Source organism: Geospiza fortis, unplaced genomic scaffold (genome assembly GCF_000277835.1).
Source record: "Geospiza fortis unplaced genomic scaffold, GeoFor_1.0 scaffold29, whole genome shotgun sequence".
NCBI lineage: Eukaryota > Metazoa > Chordata > Aves > Passeriformes > Thraupidae > Geospiza > Geospiza fortis.
This window is the reverse complement of record NW_005054349.1, coordinates 486,935-509,497: the sequence shown is the minus strand read 5'-3', so window position 1 is coordinate 509,497 and position 22,563 is coordinate 486,935. Positions and strand designations below refer to the sequence as shown.

Genomic DNA, 22,563 nt, shown 5'->3' with positions numbered 1-22,563 from the left:
GGGATGGGGATGGGATGGGGATGGGGATGGGGATGGGGATGGGAGCAGCCCTGGCCCCGCAGAGCAGAGCAGGGGGCACTGAGCTCCCAGCCCTGCCCTCTCCTCACCTGCTCTCCATGCAGGCATTCGTTACCTCTTAGCTCACCTCTCAAAGGCCTTTTCTTGCTGCTATCTTTCATCTTTCCCCCTTGTTCTTTGCATACTGTTTCATACTTGTCACGGAGGAATATTGGGATGGAGAACTTTTATCTGTTCCAATATTGGATTTTGCTCCTCGGTGTTATTGCTGTGTCTGCAGCAGCCTCATTTCCTCCTCCCTGGGCGTACCTTTATTGCTGACTTATTACCCAGGTAAATTTTCTCTGCTGTCACTCTGCCATTTGACACAAGGTGATTAGTTTAATAACAGGGGTTATTTTTCAGAAGCTCCTGGAAAGGCTGATGGACAGAGGTGCCTCCCACATGTAGTGTGCAGTGTGGCTTTGTTATAACTGCATTTCCCTCCTTGGCACTTGTGCTGAACCTTGGGTACAATTCCTCAGGTTGAGATACATTGCCCAAGAAAAACAAATAGCAACAAAGAAGCAAAGAGGCTATTCCTTAAAGCTGAGCAAATACAGACCAAAAAAAAATGCTAATATTAATTTGATTTAAAAAATAAATTAGCTTTAGCTCTTTTTTCATCCCCTTTGGCATTTATTTTCCAGAACTCTGCATCCCATCAGATTATACTAGTGTAAATGTTCTCAGAAAGCTCATTTTTTGCTAGTATACTGAATTATTTGTATGACCCCCAGGGATCAGTTCCTTGTAATTACACAAATAAAGTACTTGACTTACTTGTAGCTACAGACTGTAACTGGTGCAGTGGGCAACTGGTGATGCACATTAGCCATGCTTTACTGGAGTAGTGATCCCCAGCAGCTCCTCCCTCTGATTCTCCCCCCAGCACCCCGTGGACTCCTTTGGCAGGGCCTGGAGAAGCTTTCTAGGGCAGTGCCCAACTGCTTCCTGAACCCATGGTGGCACCTTGCTGCTGGGGTAGCCCCATCCCTTCTGATGGACAGAAAAGGGCAAAACACAGGTTTGCCAAAGTAGCAGGAAGGGGTAAGGAGAGTGCAGGTACTGGGGCTATTTCAGGGCATTTCACAGATTTAAAAACCAATAGAGCCTCAAGACTCATCCTACCCTCAGTGTGCTGAGAGCTTGGTGGAGGCAGCACAGACAGGAAAAGTCTGTACTGAAAACAGCAGTGGTGCAAGAAGTGTTCTGGGTTTTAATCCATGCTCGGCAATAAATTCCTCCTTAGCCTTGAGCAAAACATGGAAGAACTGGGTTTTCATTTCCTTCTTTGTGAAAGTGCTCGTGTGGGAATGACATCTGAGTGCTGGGAGGTGCTGCTGGCAGCCAGGCTCTGTTTGTGAGAGCCAGGAGAGACGCAGGGAGCCAGGGCGGTGAGGAAGCAGGAGAGCACATTCCTGGAGCACTGCAGCACTGCCAGCAGCTCCCTGAGTGCTGGAGCTGCTGCTGGAGCTGAGATGCACTTCAGCTCCAAGGATTTGCTTTTTAAATACAGTTCTGAGCATTCCATCACTGCTGCCTGGCTCTGCCCTGCTCTGCTCCCCTCATTTCTTGCTGCCTCTGATGAGTGCTTTTTCATCTTTATCATATTTATTTTTGATCTGGAGTTTCTTAGGGCAAGTAGATCCTTTTTGCATGCTTGGAATATGCCCAGCATATCCAGAAAACTAAAAGTAAATGAACAACAATATTGTAAGGATCTCTGGCAATGAAAGGCTGATTTATTTATGTGCTGTGCTAAAACATAGCCCAGTAATGGACTAAGACTTAAAAAGGGATAATAAAACCAACTTAATTTAAATACTTCTTTTTTTTATACAGCAGTGAGAATGGAAATGGGGGGTTTAAAGGGTTTAAACCTGTTGTGCTTTGCATCTCTGTCTGTGTGCCTGTTGTAAGAGTAGGTTATTAGTAAATCACTGACCTGTATGCATACTTTAGAGGTATCACATTAAAACCCCAATGATTAACTAGTCTATACATCATTCAATTCTTAGGTTATAAGCCTTTTTTTAATAAATCACATTATTTATTTAAAAATATATAAATCATTTTCCTGTCTGCAGAAGTAATTCAGCCCTCAGCATTCTTGCATCACACTGGCTGCAGCTGCTGGGAGCAGGGAAGGTGAATCTCTTTTTAAAAACTATTTTCTCTGTGCACACTTCAATATGGTAATGTGATTACACTCAGATATTATTTAGTAGTCCTCATTCTCACAGTGGAGTGCAAACATTCATTACTTCTAACAGGTGTAATCGCTGTTGTCTGCCAGAGCAGGGCATTGCAGTTGGTGTTGGCTCCTTTTAGTGTGCTCAGCTCGCAGGCTGTCCCTGAGCCTGGCTCTGGCCCAGGCACGCTGGAATTTGGCACCAGCAGTGGCTGACCCCAGATGGGGCTGCCTGATGGGAGAGGTCAGAGCAGGTGCTGTCCACAGATCACATCCAGACCATCACTTGGCTCTTCTGTCTTTTTTCAGCACTGCTCAGGTTCCAGTGACCTCCAGTGCTCTGCTTTGTTTGACACAGTTGTGTGGAAAACCTGCAGCAGCCCAGCACCTATTAACGGAGTGGCTGCACTTCCCATTACCAGATACTGTTTTAATTTACTCTGTACTTTGTCCAAATACAAGATTTTAAATATATCAGTTTTCTTTGTCAGGCTGAAGTTTGTGGGAAAGTTCCAGCTCTTTTCGCTGCTGTTATTTCCAATAATTAGACTCAGAAAACACTTTCTGTTGTCCATTAAGTCAGAGACTTCGTATGGGACTTTGGTAAGTCTCCATAATATCTGGGACAAGAAAATTTCATTTGCTCTGAGTTCAGTTTGTACTTTTGCCCTTGCTGTGGGGGAAAAAAAATAGAGTTTGACTTTGGCATGAGCTTCTGTAAATCTCTCCTAGCAGATATCCAATAAAAACATATTAGGCTTTGGCAGATAAGTTTTTCCCCAGATGAGTTTGCTTTGAGCAATAGAGCTAGGCAGAATGTTTTATCTTTTTTCCCTGGGATACTTGTGGAAAAGACAAGAGAAGGGCAGCAGTGGGGCAGGAGGCAGAGCAGCAGTGGGGAGTGGGAGCAGGAGGTGGACAGAGGCTGCTGGGGCACAACAGTTCCACCTCACAGGTGTGCTTCTCCCTTCCCATGGCAGCTTTCTTCAGCTGAAATGGGGTGGTTTGGTCTGGAAAGCAGCTGACTAAATGCTTTGTTTCCCTGCTTTCTGTTACCTGCACAGGTGAGGAGCAGCCCAGGTTCCAGAGGGCTGCAAGCACAGCAGGGAGGGGGCACAGGGGCTCCCCCACAGGTCCTTGTGGATCACCCTGGCTGTGGACTCCAGCTGGGGTTCCTTCTGCTGCTGCTGCTGCTGACACAGCAGAGCAAGGGCAGGTGCTGCCAGGAATCCCCTGTGCTGCAGGGGCCCGGGAAGGGAGCGTGGCCCTGAGCCTGGCACTCGTGTGCTTCACCTCCGCTCCCAGTGGGGAGGTTTTGCTTGTCTCGTTAAGCTCTCGGAGAATGCAAATTTGTCAGTGGCAGCTGTAGGAGCTTGATGGTGGAAGAACAAAGTCGGAATTTATAATGTGCATATAATTGTAAAGAGAAGGATTTTTTTAGTGGGAGATCAGCGGCAGTGCAGAGTAATAATCATCTTAAAGGGTGACTCTCTAGAATTAGTTGTTATTTTGTTTGAGTCCTTTGAAATGGTTTCCATACTATATAATTATCTTAAATTTTAAGTGCTTCCTGCAGTGATAATGTGTGCATTTTTGCATTCTTATGTAAATGCTTTAGCAGTTCCCAGTGTCAAGTTGGAAATGCCAGTCAAAAACAGGTAATGGCTTTGCAAAATGTAGGGGAGGAAGTGAATCCTTTTCTTCCTCATCATTTTCCAGTTTGCATTCTGGGCTTTCCTGGCTGTGTTTGTAGCTCTGCCAGCAGCTGCTCTTCGACAACAACATCCAGTGGTGGGAGACACTGATGTGAAGAGCTGAATCTCACCAGCAGGAGCTTAAAAAGACAAGAGACAGCAGACAAACTGCTATAACCTGCAGAAAGTAATTAGTTTGTAGACCCAATTAATCCTAGGCAAAGCCGCCTAGGACTAACTCTAAGAACATTGCGCTGTAATGAAAGTGCAGAGTCCCTGCTCAGGTGATAATTTTGGGTGGTGCTGCTGTAACACGAGCAGCATGCTCCCTCTGGGCACAGGCTGGGCAGGGATCAGGGAAGGGATCCCTGGGCAGGGGGATGGGAGATCAGGCAGGGGGAAATGGAGAGATGATCACCTTTGGTGATGGACAGGCTCACCCTTGTGCTTCAGCTGCAGGCTGGCTTTGCTCTGCTCGCTGCTGGCTGGCTGCAGGAGCTGTGACTGCACGTGGAGAGCCACAGCTCAGAGCCAGAGCTGATCCCAGGCCCTTCAGATACCTCAGCAAAAATACAGCAGTACTTCTCAAAGCAAACCTGGGACCTGGCTTTCAGATTCCTCCTTGTGGTACAGTACCCAGCATCTGGTAATCTCCTGCCAGCTCTTTGTTTCAGCTGTGCTTAAAACTTTCTGAGCCAGAGACACAAGCTCTAGTTCTCAAATCAAAGTGTTCACATCATTCACCTTTTTGTGTAACTCAGGGACAAAGATTTCACTCAAACCCTCCTAAATCCTTTCAGGGAGCTCCCTGTCTGTTCAACAGGTAACACTGTCAGGCAGATGGGGATGGACATGGACATGGACATGATGGAAAGGGTTCTTTGACTCAAATTCTCAGGAAACCTGAGAGACTTGCTGGAGTAGATGTCCAAGTCAGGTAGTGGTCATACCTATGTTTGAATTTAGCATTTTTCTAATTTTTTCTCTGTGAGAGAACTCAGAACAGCTCTTCTGTAGAAAGGTTATAATACAGAGAGCTGCAGTGTTTGATTCATGGAGCAAGTGTCCCACAGCATTCCCAGAAATCTGTGATTGCAGTCCAGGCTATCTTAGGTCAGGGTTTTAAATTGTACCTCCCAGAGACATTTGGATGTCTTCCAGGTTTAAATTAGGTTTGCAAGTGTTTTAGCAGGGACCTGTTTCTCCTCTGCTGCTTAGACAACAGCAGCATGGTGTCTCCCAAAAGTCTGGCTCCAGAGTAATCTTTTCCACAGCCCAGGGGCAGCAGGGAGTCACACAGCAGCCAAGTGACAGGCCTTTGCAAAGTCCCTATCACTGTGGGAGAAAGAAACCAGAGCCTTGTGAGCTTATCTGTGTGCTCAGGCTGTCTCCTGGAAGGTCAGGGCTATTTCTTGGCTCCGGTGGCTTGCTGGAGGCCTGCTAAGAGGACATACAAGTGCTGGAAAACTTTCCCAAAAGTTAAATTGCTCACGAGGTGTATATATGTCATTTACAGGAGATTTAGCTGTGCTCTGCATGTGTCCCTTTGTAGGTGGGGTCTCCACCTGCTGAAGCAAATGTGTTCTACCAGTCAGCATCAGCTCTCAAGTAAAGGGCCACTCTTGTACCTCATCTCCCATGTATAATCCTTTATTACCTCGTTCCTGAAGGTTTTGCCATCTGAAATCTCTCGGATCTCACAATGAGCTGCCATCTCTGATACAAACATCCCTCTGAGATCCCCTAGCAGCATATGGTCAATAGCATCATGCAGGGAGCTGTGAGGGTGCACAGATTCCAAGGAGCATCATGCTCTGTATCAAGAAGCAGGGTTTGGCTGCCAGTAATGCCCTGGCACTGCCAGCCTGCTGAGGTTTGAAAAACATCCACCCATGGCACGCATGAATGAGCGGATTTCAGTAAATCAAGCTCATTTGAAAAGGTCTCATTACCATTTGGTCAGACAGAGGTGCTGCTTTGGTCAGGATGGAGCTAACCACTTCCCTGAACCTCTGACATTCACATTATTATTATTAATCTCAGTTTGTATATTTACTCTTTGTATTAAGTGAGCTGAATGAATAGTGACAAATATCAAATATCCTAGGTTTCTTAAAGCAAGAGGGCTGTGTGTCTTTGCAGGCTACCTGAACATTAGGAGCTAACCAAAACGCAGTGAAGGCACGGGTAATGTTTGCCTTGGTTAAAACACGTTTTGCATCGGGTTCTGAAGGAGTCACTGCTTTTGTTGAGTGTAACATCCTGCTTAAGTTCCCAACACTGACTTTATCCATATTAACAATTATGCTTGCCATGTAATGCTTCAGAATAAAAGCCTGAGATTAATTAATAGGCCTGTTAGCTTGGTGTTATTTTTTAGTATATAATCCCAGTGCAAAACCTCTGCTGCATGTATTACTTTACAAAGCTTTCCAGGGGGTTCCCAAGATAGGTTTGGCAGTGTTGCTGTAGGGGAGGCTCCTCTGAGGGAGCAGCTGCAGCACAGGCAGTGCCCAGGGCAGCGTGGGCACAGCACAGGGGCACTGCTGGGGCAGAGCTCAGCCCGAGGGATGGCTGAGCCAGAGACCAGAGATGGCCAGGGCTGGCTCTTGCTGTGCAGCACCCTCAGCTGACAGCCAGGCAGGAGCCTGTGTGATGTAGTGTGGCATTATTCCTTCCCTGCAGCTCCTGCTGGTATTTATCTTCCTCTTGCAGCCTCTCGCAGTCACTGAGCAGAGGCAATTGCTGGTGTGCAGAAAAAGAGCTCGTTCAGCAGCAGCTGAGCTCTTCCTCTGCTGCAGACCCCATCCTTCTTCTCCAGTGTCAGCAGAGCTGCTGCGGGCTGGGGAGGGCTGGGCTGAGCACAGGCTGAGCTGGGCAGAGCTCTGCCAGGCTGGCACAGGCAGCATCCCCTGCTAGCACTGCTCCCACGGGAGGGTAAGCATGGCCTGAGCTGGGCAGAGCTCTGCCAGGCTGGCACAGGCAGCATCCCCTGCTAGCACTGCTCCCACGGGAGGGTACAGCACTGTCGCCTCTTGCTCTGACTCCTGCTCATTCAGCTGCTCTTCCCCCAAAGAGAAAAAGCTCTGTGTGCTTTCTTGATTTTCCAGAGAATTTAGGAGCATCCACTGCAGCAGGGATCATGTCCCTGCTTGCAATTAAACAGAGAGATTTAGGGCTTGCTGCAAACACTGATTAGATCATTGTTTTCAGCCCTTTAAGATAAATGGGCATGAAGTCATGGGTGTCAGTCCAGAGATCTCTTCCATCTCCCCAGCCAGGGCTGCTGCCCTGTACCCAGGAGCAGCAGGAAATCCTTCCCTGTGCTCTGAGCAGCCCTGCTGCTCCTCAGAGCCTGGCTGGGCATGGGGAGCCCTGGGCTGGGCTGCACAAGTGCCAGGGGGAGTTGAGCACATTCTGCTCAACAGCTGTGTTGGAGAGATTTGACAATACCAGGATTTGATGTCAATTATAACTGCTGGAAATCTGATTGCAGTGTCTGGCAGGTTATCTATGTAATAATGGATTTGTTATAAAATAGGTTGCTTAGCATCTTTGAGGCTCTCTGCTCTAGTTCTGGGGAAGAAAGCTGTTCAAGCTGCTTTATGCATCTTTCTCCCTTCCTTTAGTATTTAAGCTTGGGTACACTGACTAATCAGAGGGTCAGAAATGCCATAAAATTGGACTATATTTATCAGAGACAGCTGAAAATATAGAGAACTTTTCTACAAATGCACAATAGTGAGGTTGAGCAACAAAGTCCATTTTACTTTGTCATAAGACAAATGACTGAAAATACCTCTGTTATGCAACTCAGTGGTGCAGCCTCTTCTTAAATGTTGTGTTTCAGTTCTGGAGATGATAGAGGAAAAGAAAGAATTCAGTGAAGGGTAATGAAAATGATTAAAGGCGCTGAGAAACTTTCATATGAGAAGAGATTTAAAAAGATTAGGCCTGCTTAGTTAAGACAAGAGATGAATAAGCAGAGGCCCGATGGAGAGATGTGGGGTAATGAATGGCACAGAAGAGGCACACTGAGTACTTTTATGTGCTGTTTTCCAAAACTAAAAGCTGAGAGTAGAAAGCTGTAAAAGAAAAAAAAAAAAAAAAGATGAGAAGTGTACTTATGATAAAAAACAACAGCAGACACATTTTAAATATGTTTTCCACATTGCTGGATTCACCTGTGGAAGCTGCTGTGGCAGGGAACAGAGATAATGAGCTTAGGAAAATTATGAAAAGGATTGGCTGCTCTGGGGAGAACTGAGAGCCTGCTGAGAGGAAAAGGGAGTTCTCTGGTGGTTTTCAGTGGGAGCACGATTGAGCAGCTGGCACAGCCCCAGGGCTGCTGGAGTGATGCTCCAGTGGGCTCGGGGTGTGTGTTCCACACTGATACCTGCACACAGAGGGACCTGCTGCAGCTGCCTGCGCTGCGTCAGTGACCTGAGTGCTCCTCCTAAAGCTGCAGACATTGAAATAGGATGGGTGCAAGCATTGGAATGGATTACAGTAAGACTTGATCATTCAGGTAATGGCAGAGGTTTCCCTCTACAATGCTTCCAGCATCATCAAGGTAAACATGATAGAGAAGAGAAGAATTTGGGGTAAAGTGGATCTCCTGTCCTTCTTCATACCAAGTAAATTGTATGTCAGATCTTGGTGGGATGGATCAGGACAGGGACCTGTGTTTGACATCTCTGAGGTGGATTCCTGGGCATCTTGCAGAAGTTTTAAGCCCCATTACAGGTTTGTTTCCAGCAGGATTAATTTCCCCTGCAGCAATCAGAAGAGTGCCTTCCTTCTGTATGTGTCATGCCTTAGTGCTCCTGCCCCAGTTAAGGAATGCTTTGGTTCATCAACACAGCTGTAAAGTGAAGCATCACCAAAAGACAGGGGAGCAATAATATGATTCTGCATAGTTCCTGTCTCAGTTAAATTCAGCCTTGTTTACAGTCTCTGAGTCGTTTCCCTTGGCTCACCAGCAGCACATCCTGACAGGCAGAGCACACTGAGGTGACGCACCCAGCTTTAAATAGTTGGTTATTGATGGGCCTAAAGGCCACTAAAAAACCTGGCAGAGATGGAGACTTTTGCTCAACTGAGTCACTGATAAGGGTAGAAAAAGAGTAATGAACAGAATTCACACCTCTGAATCTCTGTATTTGTAATTAATATGTTTTCTACTTCGGTTCATTGTGGGCATTTTTCCCTGAATTTGTGCATTTGGTTTGCTGTGCAAAGGAATGATGTCAAGGGAATCATTAGGGGCTCTTTTCAGTGCTTTTCTCATGGATTCAGAGAATGCCTAGTGACAACCTGAAATCTTTCTCTGGAGATCCTGGTTATCCAGCTGCTTCTTTGGGCTCCATTGTACTCTTCACAGAAGCTTTGCACTAAATAATTTTACACACCACTGATGGTTTGTGTTTCACTTGATAAATTCCTGCTCATTGCACTAGCAATAAGGAAAACCCATTCTGTAGAGTTGTTTGGGATCACTCTCCAGAAGGCTTTGCCTCCTATCACTCCTGTCATTAAGGTGTTTTCCTGAATAAATTCAGTGTCTCTTCTCTATATAATTTTTGATCTAATTTTGTTCCTTCTGTGGTTGTATGGCCATACCTTGGCCTAGGTATGCCTATGGCATACCTTGAAGTGAACTCCAGGGGAATTGTTCCCCAAACCAGCTGGTAGTTTGTCTGTAGCAGTTAGTTCAGCCTGCCAGCCCCTCCTGAGGGCTTTGGGCTACCTGCACGGTGTGTGGAAACTCACCTGAGAGTCTGTGGAAACTCACCTGCAGGGTGTGTGAAAACTCACCTGCAGGGTCTGTGCAAACTCACCTGAGAGTCTGTGCAAACTCACCTGCAGGGTCTGTGCAAACTCACCTGAGAGTCTGTGCAAACTCACCTGCAGGGTGTGTGCAAACTCACCTGCAGGGTCTGTGCAAACTCACCTGAGAGTCTGTGCAAACTCACCTGCAGGGTGTGTGCAAACTCACCTGCAGGGTCTGTGCAAACTCACCTGAGAGTCTGTGCAAACTCACCTGCAGGGTGTGTGCAAACTCACCTGCAGGGTCTGTGCAAACTCACCTGAGAGTCTGTGCAAACTCACCTGCAGGGTGTGTGCAAACTCACCTGCAGGGTCTGTGCAAACTCACCTGAGAGTCTGTGCAAACTCACCTGCAGGGTGTGTGCAAACTCACCTGCAAGGGGCATGGCCAGAGGGATGCTCCTCCCTGGGCTGAGCCATCGCCTGTTCCCAAAGCCCCCCCAGCCTTCTGGAAAAGGTGTCTGTGCTGTGTTGGGTTCAGTCACAATGCCAAAGAGCCCCCCAGGACCTGTGCATGCAGAGCAGGAGCTGCTCCCACTGGATCACCAGGACTCCTCAGAACATGAAAACTCCAGCAGCAAGGACAGCACCAGGGGACTGGAAGCTGTCTGTGCAAATGTGCTGCTCTGATACAAAATGCATTGCTGTAAGGTAATTGTCATTTTCCATTGCTGCAGCAAATGGCTTCTGGGGGCTCAGGAAATCCCAGCTTCTTCAGACTGCTCGCACTGGGGATCTAAAAGCTGTTCCTCCTGGTAACATGACAGCTGAAGTGTTCCCATCCTGTGCTGCTGATGGCACTGCACATTACAGGGTGATGGTCCAGAGGATACACCCTGGAACTTCACATGCCAAGATGGGGAAAATCAATCTCTGTTAATAAAAAAAGGCAGGCTCACTGATGCAGAAAATCACTACTCTGGAGCCTTAACGAGGCTCCTTCAAAAATTCATGATTATAAAATGGAATCCTGGGCTACATTATAGTTCTGAAAGAAATTGGGATATGGAGGGAAAAAAAAATCCAATTTTCATTAAGTGGAGAAAATAAAGGATAAATCCTGTACACAGACATAGTCATTGATCACAAGGAATATAATTACATGCTCAATATATAAGAACATTTTCCAAGTTTCCCAAGTACACAATACTTTTCTTGAATACTTTTCAAAGTTCAATTTTCTTTTCTTGCTGTTTACTCATGCCTCTAGCACTAAGTCCATCTGAACAAAATCTGTGATTCTTCTAATAAACTGCTGTAGGGTTTGTTCTATCTGTGATTGAACAATCCCAGAACAATATTTGAACAATCTGGGATTGTTTTAATATCCTGCTGCAGGATATTTGACCTGTGGTGAGAGAAACATTGAACAAACCCAGTCCTGAGCTCATGACCTGAAGACGTTGGTGGTGGCCCCTGCTGATGGTATCCACAGTGCAAATTCAGAATGCAGTAAATGGCAGAGAGGAAACATCTTCTCCTGCCCCTGCCCTGAGCATCCCAGCAAGGGCTCAGAACTCCTTCCTCACACCCAGGCTGCCCCTTGTGGGTCCTGGGGAGGCTGAATTGCTGCTCCAGGCTCATTGGAGCACAGAATCATTAACGTGCAGTCCTGCAGGGTAGGTGGCTGTGATGGCTGATAATTTGGAGGGGTTTTGGCCTCAGATATGTCTTCTGCACAAATAGAGCAGGAAGAATTCCACATTGGCTTTTATGATATTTTAGCTTTCAGGCTTGGCATTCTGTAATGTAGCCTGAATTATTTTAGATGTAATCTAGTCAGCTGCCTGGAAATACAGCTGCTCTAAGTGTATAAAAAAGGCCACGAGGCCTTTTTTCCATATTATCATACACCAAATTATGACTTTTTAATTATTTTCCACATGTTCAATGCAGCTACAGATTTGTTCATGAAGGAACCTTTCAGGAGTTCAGCTGATCAGCTCAAAACCAAGAAGCAGCCCCTGACAGTTCATTTTCCTGCTCGCTTAAGCGTGGCTGAGTCACGACTACAGAGAGCCCAGCACTGTCTTTTCCCTTTTATTTATTCATTCATTCATTCAGTGTTCAGGGTAGATGTGTGAGGGGCTTGAGTGACTGCAATTTATTGTCATTTAGGTGCCATCATCAGTGACTTTTGAGGTAAGCAGAGATGGAAATACTGTTTAACAGAAAGAATTCTTTTCATCTGTTTTGTGTAATAATGTATCCATAACACCAGACTTTCCAGAACTCATTTGCATTGTTTTCATTGGAAGGATGGACTAAAAGGACAGCTGAGAGACCCGAAAAACCTGGCCTTGGAATTCAACACTTGTGTTTATAAATCTTGCATGGCTGTGTGAGCTGGGAAGTGTCAGTGTTAACGGGGCCCTCAGCCCTCTCCTGACTTTAGCAAGCTCTTGCTCAGTGTATTGGTACAGAATTTACAGCAGAGATGCCATGATGGCCAGTCTGCAGCTGCTGCTCTGCACTGTACCCTGAACTGCGTGCTCGTGGAAGGGCTGTCCATGCTCAGGTGGGCTGGCATTGCCAGGCTCAGAGACGTCCATTTGCACTGGGATGCCCCGTGCTGCCCTTCCTCACTCAGAGCCTGCCTGCAGTGCTGAGCAGCTGCTCAGGGGCTGCCAGGGGCAGGCAGGGGCCTGCAGCCTCTGGGCTGCCCAGGGAGCTGCTGGCTGGGCAGGGGATGCCAGGGCACCTTGCTGAGCTGCAGGTGCCAGCCTGCAAACAGGGCACAGGGCTCTGCTTTGGGGCCCAAACACCTGGGGGGGAATAGGGAATGTGCCAGCCTGCAGACAGGGCATGGGGCTCTGGCAGCCCCGGGGATGAGGGGCTCTGCTTTGGGGCCCAAACACCGGGGAGGGAATGTGTCTGGTAACTGGGTGTGTTATGGAGAGATGTGTTTGTGTGTGTCAAGAGGATCCAGCCCCTGCAGCTCCTGCAGGGCTGCTGCTCACTCTGAGGTGAACCTGAGAGCTCCAGAGGAAATGTTGGGGCTCTGTTTGCAGTCTGACCCTCTGCTGCTGTGTACAAGCGGGCCTTTTGTACCCAAAACAGCTCCAAATTACTGTACATAAGCCATAATCTGCCAGTGGGAGCAGTGTAGTTTTCCATTTTGCTGCTAATTGGATGATACCCTTGCAATAGTCTTTGTTAGCATGGCTGGTGCTGGGCAGAGAACAGTGAGGGAAGGCTTTTATGCAGAAATCTTACAAAAATGCAATGACTGTCCCCTATTTGACAGCAATTGAAACCAATTGTCAATTAACTAAATAACAACCAATTAGCTTAAAGGAAAAAAAAGAAGAAAATTGCTTGCTTCACATTCTTTGTTGAAGCAAATGCCAGTCAGAGAATGGAAGCTTTTTTCTTTCTCTTGTAAAGACAAAATAGCAAAAGATGTGCAGAAAATGCAGAGTGGTGGGTTTCTTTTTTTTTTTAATACCATCCTTTTCTCACATGAGAATATTTTAGAAACTAGATAAGAATATCTTAAGCTCCTAAGACATTTAATTTCCTGTGATATTTTAAAATCAAAATTACAATCATTATACAAGCACAGTTTTTCCTCCTTTCTTTCACGCCTCTGTGGGGTTCTGTCAGCACAAGGGCAGCTCCCCTGCCTTCACAAGGGGAGGCCAGCAAACATCTGGCTGCTCTGTGGTGCAGAGTGAGGCACGACTGAGATGGTAACAAAGACCAAACCCTTCCCCTTTCATATTTGAGAGTCCATAGGTGAGATGTTGCCAGGACTTGTAACGTTCAAAGGCTGAAGGAGGCAGGGCTGTTAGGGTTAGGGAGAGAAACCATTTAGTGCTGGCATGTTGGCTCTGCTCTGCCCCCGTGTCTCACTCAGCTGAGGGCAGCATTAATGCACAAAGCTCTCTCTGGGCTCTCCTGCCTGCAGGGCTGCACCACAGCTGCTCCCAAGGGGACACAGCTCCGCGTTTGCCTGACATCCATTAGCTGCACCAATCAATAAATCCTCTGACTTTTTACTCATTGTTCACAAAGATCTTATTACATTCTACTTAGAGCTGCTCACAGCATCATTTCACAGGTTGCAAATTGTGTTACTCCTTTGTTAATACTTGTAGGACCCATGTTTCATAACTGGATGGTTGAGGATGAGAGGTATGACTTCTAACCATTCAGAAAGCAGTGGATGTTGGATGCGTTTAACTGATGTGAGATTTGCACATATTGATCTGTTGCTTTCTTACAGGAACATTTTACACCTGAATGCAAGTTCAAAGAATCAGTATTTGAAAACTACTATGTGACATATTCCTCAATGATCTACAGACAGCAACAGTCTGGCCGGGGTTGGTATTTGGGTCTTAACAAAGAAGGAGAAATAATGAAAGGAAACCATGTGAAGAAAAATAAACCTGCAGCACACTTTCTTCCAAAACCCTTAAAAGGTAATTGCTTGGGTTTGCTCCATTTATCTGAACTGATACTGTGTTGTGTTTAATTCCTCTGCATATGTATTTGATGTGTCCAGCTGCTTATGTAACAGGAGTGTAATGTTCTGTAACGTGGTGTTTGTCTCAGCAGAGTTCCAACAGGTTAAATCACAACTACTGACAGTACTTCTTCTCTGTTTGTAAGGAAATGGTGATTTTTGTCAGCTTAGGTCTGTCCTGCGGGGTTGTGTAAGTGCAGTGGGAGAGGGAGGAGTGGTTTTCCCCTTCTGTAAAATGTCAGCCCACTGAGGAGGGTCTCAGAGGTTCTCAGGGAGTGTTTGAAATGGAAGGGGTCTCCTTGCCCTGGGTGTTTCTCTCGTTGCATTGCAGGTTGCTGAGCAATGCCAGCGTGTCAGAGCTGGGCTTTGCCCCAGCCCCAGCTGTGCTGATGTTCTGCTCTCTCTTGCCTTGCAGTGGCCATGTACAAAGAGCCTTCCCTCCACGATCTCACAGAGTTCTCCAGGTCTGGAAGTGGGACCCCAACAAAGAGCAGAAGCGTTTCAGGAGTGCTAAATGGGGGTAAATCCATGAGCCAAAACGAGTCCACGTAGCCAGGTTGAGGCCAGCCAAGTGCTCTCTAAAGAACCTTACCTCTGGATGCAGTTGAATTCTTACTCGCAGTCTTTCATCCAAACCCTCAGGTGCCCAGGACAAGGCACCAGCTCGCATAGGTCACCCGTTATCAGCCATTAGATCTTCTGGTTGGCAAAGGATAATCCCCAGGCATGTAGAATGTGCTTGTGCACACCACAAGGCAGTTGGACAGCAGCAGACACAGCTGTGGGAAAGCCTCCGAGAAGAAATGTCCAGCTCTTTCTCTCTCTCACTTTTTCTTTCTCTCTTTTTTTCTCTCTCTCCTATGCTTTGTGGAAAATGAAACAAAAACATTTCACAGCATTCACTGCTGATAAGAATTTGCTTTCCAACTCAGAAAAGACCACTTTTGCTCTTCAAAGGAAATTTTAATGCTTGTATGTTTTATAGGGGCAAACAAAAAACAAATATGTAAACTCTGTTGTTTCCTTGGCTTACCGTTTTATATCTAAGGCTTGATAAAAAAAATGTATCCTTTAATTTGGAATAGTGCAACTTTTTGATTTCTGAACTCCAATGGGTCTTTAAAGCTATGTCTTTAAAAAAATAATTCAAAATTCAGGGTTGGAACTGAGAGTTGGTGTCTCAGGCTCAAGCAAACAGTGTTCTTGTGGTTTTAAACACAATGAAATATAAATTTTTATAGATTTGTAGTTTCTGGTAAAGTTCTTGTGCTAACCCCAGTCTGTAGGAATTGAGTTGTTTTGTCATCCCAAGTGGAAGTTAACAGAAAGGGATAAAATTATCCTCCAGTGTAGATTTCTCTTAATTCCATTTTGTGTGTCATGTTAAACTATCGTTGTGGCTTCTTTTCTAAAGACAGAAACTGTGGAATTAAGGTGACTTAATTTTTTTATAAGAAACGTCTTATTTGTAAAAGTCCTTTCACTGTAACGGGCACGTGAGTATTGTGTAGGAGGAAGCGTTAGGACAGGTTACCCCTAAACAACATATACTTATACTGCTATTGGAAACAATCGTTTAAAAAATGTAGTTAGGTTTCCATTTAGGTCATCATGTCTGTTGCATGGGAGAAAGTTGGAATATTGGCATAGAGTTGCATGATGTGTCAGATTTTGTGCATTAATCATCGTTGGATTCTGTGCTCCAAAACTGAATTAGTTCTGTGCAGGCAGTTTTCTGCCTGGTACAAAAAAGTTGTTTATTATTTGTTGTATACACAACCATGCACTGAATAAACTATTTATATTAAGATGTACTTTTTACAAAAGCTTGTTTGATTGTATGCTGTACATCCATGGTTAATTTGAAGGGAAAAGGGTTGGCAATTAAATTATAGAGTTACAAAATGTTCAAAATTAATTGTAATTAATGTTCAAAATCTTTCTGTGTGACGGTCATTCCCTGTAACGCCATACATACAGAAATTCAAACTTTCTTTGCTTTAGGGCGCTGTCAGAGCTGGTCCTGCGTGTGCCCAGCTGAGATACTCAAACACAGCCACACTTGGTGTCCCCATGCCCTGGGAATGAGCCCTGAGCTGAGCTGAGCTGCTGGCCCCTTGAGCTGCCCCTCTGTGCCCTGAGCCACCCCTGCTCCCTGTGTGCCCCCTCTGGCAGCTCCAGCCCTGCTGGATGGAGGCTCAGCACACCTGGGGGATGCTCAGCACTCCTGGGGATGCTCAGCACACCTGGGGATGCTCAGCACACCTGGGGGATGCTCAGCACTCCTGGGGAGGCTCAGCACTCCTGGGGATGCTCAGCACACCTGAGGATGCTCAGCACTCCTGGGGGATGCTCAGCACTCCTGGGGAGGCTCAGCAATCCTGGGGGAGGACCATCTCTCTCTCCTACCTTTTCTCTCTCGAGAAAAACTTTCCAGGAAAACTTTGCTCATCTGCAGCATCCAGGCAGCTCTGACAGGTGAGCTTCATTTGTCAGGGTGTTCCAAGAAGTCCTGGCAGGGACAAGTTTTCATCCTGGGTGGCTGAAGAACCAGTTCTGGAAGACAATAATGGAAATGGAGGCAAAAATCTGCCCCTAAATGTTAGGCTGAAATGCAAGTGAGATGTTTTGTTGTCTGCTCTGTGTTCCTCCCCCTGACCGAGCTGGAATTAAACCAGCTTTAAGGTCAGGGCTGAGAGAGGAGGGGAGGAGATTGTTTCAGATCAAACCTCCAGATTTGTTGTTTCATGGCAAATAGCAAGTGAAGAGCTCTGGCCTGCTCTTAGAGGGGCCAGGCTTCCCCAGGTCACCCCTTTCTATAGGGTGAAGAAAGTGGGAGCACATCCGGCACTGCAGAAATCCTTAAAAAACTGAAGATGTGGACATGATTGCTCCAGAGGTTCTGATAACTCAGTGGCTCTGGATCATCTCTGCCCTTCAACTAAATGTGGGATGTCCTTGGGGAATATTTCAGCACCCATAAATTAGAAAGTTACACAGATTTTCTTCTGGATAATACCTTCCTTTGAGAAACCTGCTGAATGCTGGGGCAATGTCAGTTTGGATGCTGGTCTGTCAGAGCATAGAGGCAGTGGTAAAGCTGTTCTGCTGTGCCACAGAGTGGCAGAGTGCAGGAAGATGCACACCCGGAGTAAGGAAGAGCCCAGGGGCTGCTGTGGCTCCAAGCCCAAAGCTCCTGTGAGCACTGAGCACCTGCACCACGGGGTCCTGGGCCCTTTGGCATTGCCTGGGTGGGGATGCCTTCACCTGCCCCTTCTCCCGTGCCTGCCCCTCCAGGAGTGCTGCCCACCCCCTCCCAGCAGCTTCTGACACAGCTGGGCTTCACCTGGCAGAGCCCCAGAGCACTCAGGGCTGGCAGAGAAACCCAGCCCAGCCCAGGAACAGGGCAGCCCTGCAGGCAGGAGCACAGCCCTCACTGCTGCCTTGGGAGCCCTGGCAGAGCTGGCTCCTCAGGGGCCTTTGCAGGGCTCCAGCCCTGTTGCTTGGCCTGGTTTGGGGCTGAGCCAGAGAGGGGAGAGCTGCTCTCTGTAGCACAGAGACCTGTGTTGATTTTCAGTTTGATTTTCCTCATGCTACCTCAGCATGGTTGTGTCTCCGTGGCCTCTTGCTCAGCCCCGTTCCTCGCCAGCACGATGGAAGCAGCTCACTGCCAGCCTGAGGTGTGTCCAGGGGAGTCCAGGGAGGAGCAGCCCTCCTGCAGCCCCCTGCAGACCCTCCTGCTAGCTCAGGGATGCTGTGGTACACCCAGGGATGCTGTGGCACACCCAGGGATGCTGTGGTACCCATGGATGTTGTGGCACACCCAGGGATGCTGTGGTGCCCCCAGGGATGCTGTGGTGCCCCCAGGGATGTTGTGGCACACCCAGGGATGATGCTGTGGTGCCCCCAGGGATGCTGTGGCGCCCCCAGGGATGCTGTGGCACACCCAGGGATGATGCTGTGGTGCCCCCAGGGATGCTGTGGTGCCCCCAGGGATGCTGTGGCACGCCCAGGGATGCTGTGGTACATCCAGAGATGCTGTGGCACACCCAGGTATGCTGTGGTACCCAGGGATGCTGTAGCACACCCAGGGATGCTGTGGCACACCCAGAGATGCTGTGGTGCCCCCATGGATGCTGTGGCACACCCAGGGATGCTGTGGCACACCCAGGGATGCTGTGGTACCCAGGGATGCTGTGGCACACCCAGGGATGCTGTGGTGCCCAGCTCTCCCAGCTGAGCCCAGGGGCAGCCAGGCCTGGCAGAGCTCTGCTGTGTCTGAGTATCTCTGTGTGAGAGCAGGGCCAGCTCCATGGGGTTCGTGTCTCCCTGACATATCCTTGACCAGGACACTTTTGCAGGACAGAATCTGTACGTAACAACCTCCTATCTTCTAATAAATAATTCTCTCTTAAACAAACTCTCCTGTCTGGGCTCTGGTTTTTATCCTGCAGACATTATAGGGGCTCTCTGCTCCAGCAGCAGCAGTACCACACCATGGCTTAGCTTTCCCTGGGACAGAGACCCTCAGGATTAAAATTCTCCTTTCCCTGTCCTCCTGAACCAGAAAGGGGCAACGGGAGTGGTCAGCCCAAGACCAGCAAACCAAGACAAAACTGACATATAAGTACAGTAGAAAGCCTATTTAAAATAAATTCATTTCTTAGGGAAAAGACCTGCCATGCAATTTATCCTGAGTGATGCCAGCTTTGGCCTTTTTCAGAAATTTCTGGGGACATGTCCTTGACAACAAAAAATTTCCAATTCATGGAGTAAGTTTTTAAGACACTCTCTCCCCAGGCATGAGTGAGCAGAGCTGTTCATGCCTTTTGGAGAGCAGGTCCTGAAATAAGCTGGGTTTGCTGCTGTACAATGGTTTTATTGCTGACCAGCTCCAGTGGCAGATCTCACCCTGATTTGAGGACACACCACATCAGTTGGGGGGCACTCAGCCACCTTCTGCAGCTCCTCTCAAGGAAACGTTGAAATATTAAAGGAAAACCCAAATTTGAAACACATTTTACATTAATCAGAAAAATTGATGTAATAAATTATTCTATTTCATCAGGAATTAGGAGACAACTTACAGGGTTCCCTTCAAAGATCATTATTAATGATCTGAAATTTAAGAGTCTTTTATACCACGTATGGAAAATTACTTTCAAGCACCCGTAGGCCTGTTTTTTTTCCCCAGCTGTGTTTGGCAAGAGTCACCCAAATGCAGCAGCTGGAGGGGCAGGATGGATGCTCTCGTGTCCCAGGGGGCTCAGCCCTGAGCTGTCACACTCCTGAGCTGTCTCCTGGCACAGGACAGCGTCACAGGTCCCGTCACAGCCGTGTTCAGAGCAATGAAGGAGAAATTTCACTTTCCTGTGAGGATAAAGACAAGGCCAGGGCAGGGAAGGCAAAGAGGAGCTGGAGGCCAAGGGCTGGGCAGGGGGCACACTCTGCATGGGGAGCAGCAGTGCCTCCCATGCAGGGCAGCAGGCAGAGCTGCGCCCTGGGCAGGACAGGAGAGCACACAGGCACAGCCCAGAGCCTCTGCTCAGAGCCTCAGAACTCACACACACCCTGCTCAGGCTGGAGCTCCCTGCTGCTTTGAAGAGCCTCTATCTGCACCAACATTTCACTCTGCTGCTGAAGAACCTTGGACATTGCCTCATGCATGAGTATGTAACAGTTAATCTAGGAAATATTTTAGATAACAAAATCAACTGGTTCAAAACTTAATTAATCCTGTTTTCTTCCCAAATGGTTTCCTTCAAATGGTACTTGAAATAGTTTTACTTTCCCCCATTGTCTCTCTAATATACTGATGAACTTTTCCTTCTGAGCATCTCCTTGTTTTAATTGTCTGCTCATCCAACCATTCCTTCTGATAATTAAGCAAGGTAATAATATAGAGTAATCTTTAAAAATTAAACGTCTTTTCTTGTTAAACAAAAGCAGAACTTTCATTGCTGTTTAAAGGTGTGGGTTTTTTTTTTGCTTTCGTAATTTAAAAGAACAATTACTGCATTTGGAAGCAGTGGCAACACTTGAGAACCCACCTGCCACAAAGCTGGTGAAATTATTTTACATTAACCCCAAAGGTTTTGCATTAGATAACATAATGAGATTTTACTAGCGAGTCTCAATCAGCAGATCTCACAATCACATAATTGAGGTGGACAGAGCAAAGCAAAGAGCCAAGGAAATCCTAGAGCAGGCAGGATTATGGGTGCTGCTCTTGCCAGCTCCAGATCAGCAGCACAGGCAGAACCCTTCCATTCTCAGCACAGGCAGAATCCTTCCATTTCCAGCAAAGACAGAACACTTCCATTCTCAGCAAAGGCAGAACCTTTCCATTTCCAGCAAAGGCAGAGCCCTTCCATTCTCAGCAAAGAGAGAACCCTTCCATCAGACAGGCAGCAGCCCACTCAGGGTTTCAGTTCTGCTGAGGAGGAAAATGTGTTAAGCACACTGAAATCTGCTAAATACACACACAGACACGCACAAATATGCACAGAATATATAGACACACATAAACACATGCACAGATTGTGGATAGATAGATAGATAGATAGATAGATAGATAGATAGATAGATAGATAGATAGATGGATAGATAGATATAAATAGACACAGATAGATATAGACAGACAGACAGACAGATAGATATACAGACAGACACTAGACAGAGCTGTATCCAGCAGTCCATGTTTGTATATGAAGGTCCCTGGCAAACAGCCTGAGGGGAGGGAGGGAGCTGCTGGGCACAGGGCAGCACCAGCAGGCTCCAGGAGCCCCTGAGCTGTGCAGCAGGCTCAGAGCTCACGGCAATCCCCCTGGCAAGGCAGGGAACTGGCACATGCTGAGGAGATGGAAACCCTGCCAGCCTTGTTCATGGAAGAACCTCCAAGAGCCAGACACCCTCCTGGGTACTGCCTAAGCCCTCTGAGAGCAGCAGGGGAACAAGCAGGGGCGAGAATTGGTCAGCAATGGCATCAAAGAGGAAACCAGACTCAGTCCCTTGGCCACAACCAGAGGGAGAGGAGGCAGCTGCTGGAACTTCACTAAAAGCTGCGCAAAGATCTCCAGTCTTTGAAGGCTGCCATGGAAATGCAGAAGGGTTTAAGCAGCTGACAGAGATTACAGAGCTGGATGGATCTTGCCAGGCAAAGGTTAATCACCAGAAGGGTCAAAGGAAATGAAAAGTATATGTGCAAGAGAGTGCTGGAAGAGAGAGTAGGCCTGGGAATAACCATGCGTGGGATGGCATTAATGATGACTCAAAAGTGGTGGAAAACTTACTGAAAGCGGGGCTGCCTACAGACCCAGGCACCTGCCTTGGTAGCAGGAGCCTTCATGAAATGCCAACAGGAATCCCAGGCACCAGGTTTGAAGGCCTGGGGCTGATCTCTGCTCTGACTGCCCAGAGCCCAGGCTCAGGCACTCCCTGGGCCCTGCAGAACATCTCTGTGTCACAGCAGGGCAGCCACAAGGAGTGAGCCTGCCAGCCTGGGCATGCTGGAGCACACAGCTGAGCAGTGCTGGGCAGCAGGGCCTGGGCAGCAGCAGGGCCTGGGCATGGTGGAGCACACAGCTGAGGGCCTGGGCAGCAGGGCCTGGGCAGCAGGGCCAGGGCAGCAGTGCTGGGCAGCAGGGCCTGGGCAGCAGCAGGGCCTGGGCATGGTGGAGCACACAGCTGAGGGCCTGGGCAGCAGGGCCTGGGCAGCAGGGCCAGGGCAGCAGTGCTGGGCAGCAGGGCCTGGGCAGCAGCAGGGCCTGGGCATGGTGGAGCACACAGCTGAGGGCCTGGGCAGCAGGGCCTGGGCAGCAGGGCCAGGGCAGCAGTGCTGGGCAGCAGGGCCTGGGCAGCAGGGCCAGGGCAGCAGTGCTGGGCAGCAGGGCCTGGGCAGCAGGGCCAGGGCAGCAGTGCTGGGCAGCAGGGCCTGGGCAGCAGCAGGGCCAGGGCAGCACTGGCTTTCACTGCTCTATTTAGTGCCCAGACCTTGGGCTAAACCCATGCAGTTTCTGTAAATCCAGGAGGAAAGCATGGAGCTGTACTCAGGGTTTGTGATGGGATGGTTTGTGCTGGTTCACATCAGCAGTGGGGACAGAGCTCTGCCAAACCCCTCCTGTGTGCCCGAAGGGCTCTGGGCTGGGAACCCTCAGCAGAACCAGCCAGGAGCTCAGCAGCAAGTGTTCCCCTGCCTCACAAGTTCTGCTAGAACAAAAACCTCCTCATCCGAACAGCTCCAGGATCACCCGCCCCTTTAGAAAGCAAATGCTGTGCTAAACAAAGTGATGCGTGCCTAAAAGTGCATGAAAAAGAGA

General features: G+C 47.9%; 1 protein-coding gene across 3 annotated transcripts in view; it reads left to right on the top strand.

The window, feature by feature from the left end:
• Positions 1-18,665, top strand: part of FGF13 (fibroblast growth factor 13) — an 86,191-nt gene extending 67,526 nt beyond the window's left edge. For all 3 annotated transcript variants that reach the window (XM_031058802.1, XM_031058803.1, XM_005423273.2), the window contains exons 4-5: positions 14,003-14,201; positions 14,661-18,665. In XM_031058802.1, the coding sequence (XP_030914662.1) occupies positions 14,003-14,201; positions 14,661-14,797 (336 nt within the window). In that variant the 3' untranslated portion in view covers positions 14,798-18,665. The remainder of the gene's footprint in view (positions 1-14,002; positions 14,202-14,660) is intronic.
• The last annotated feature ends 3,898 nt before the right edge of the window (positions 18,666-22,563 follow it).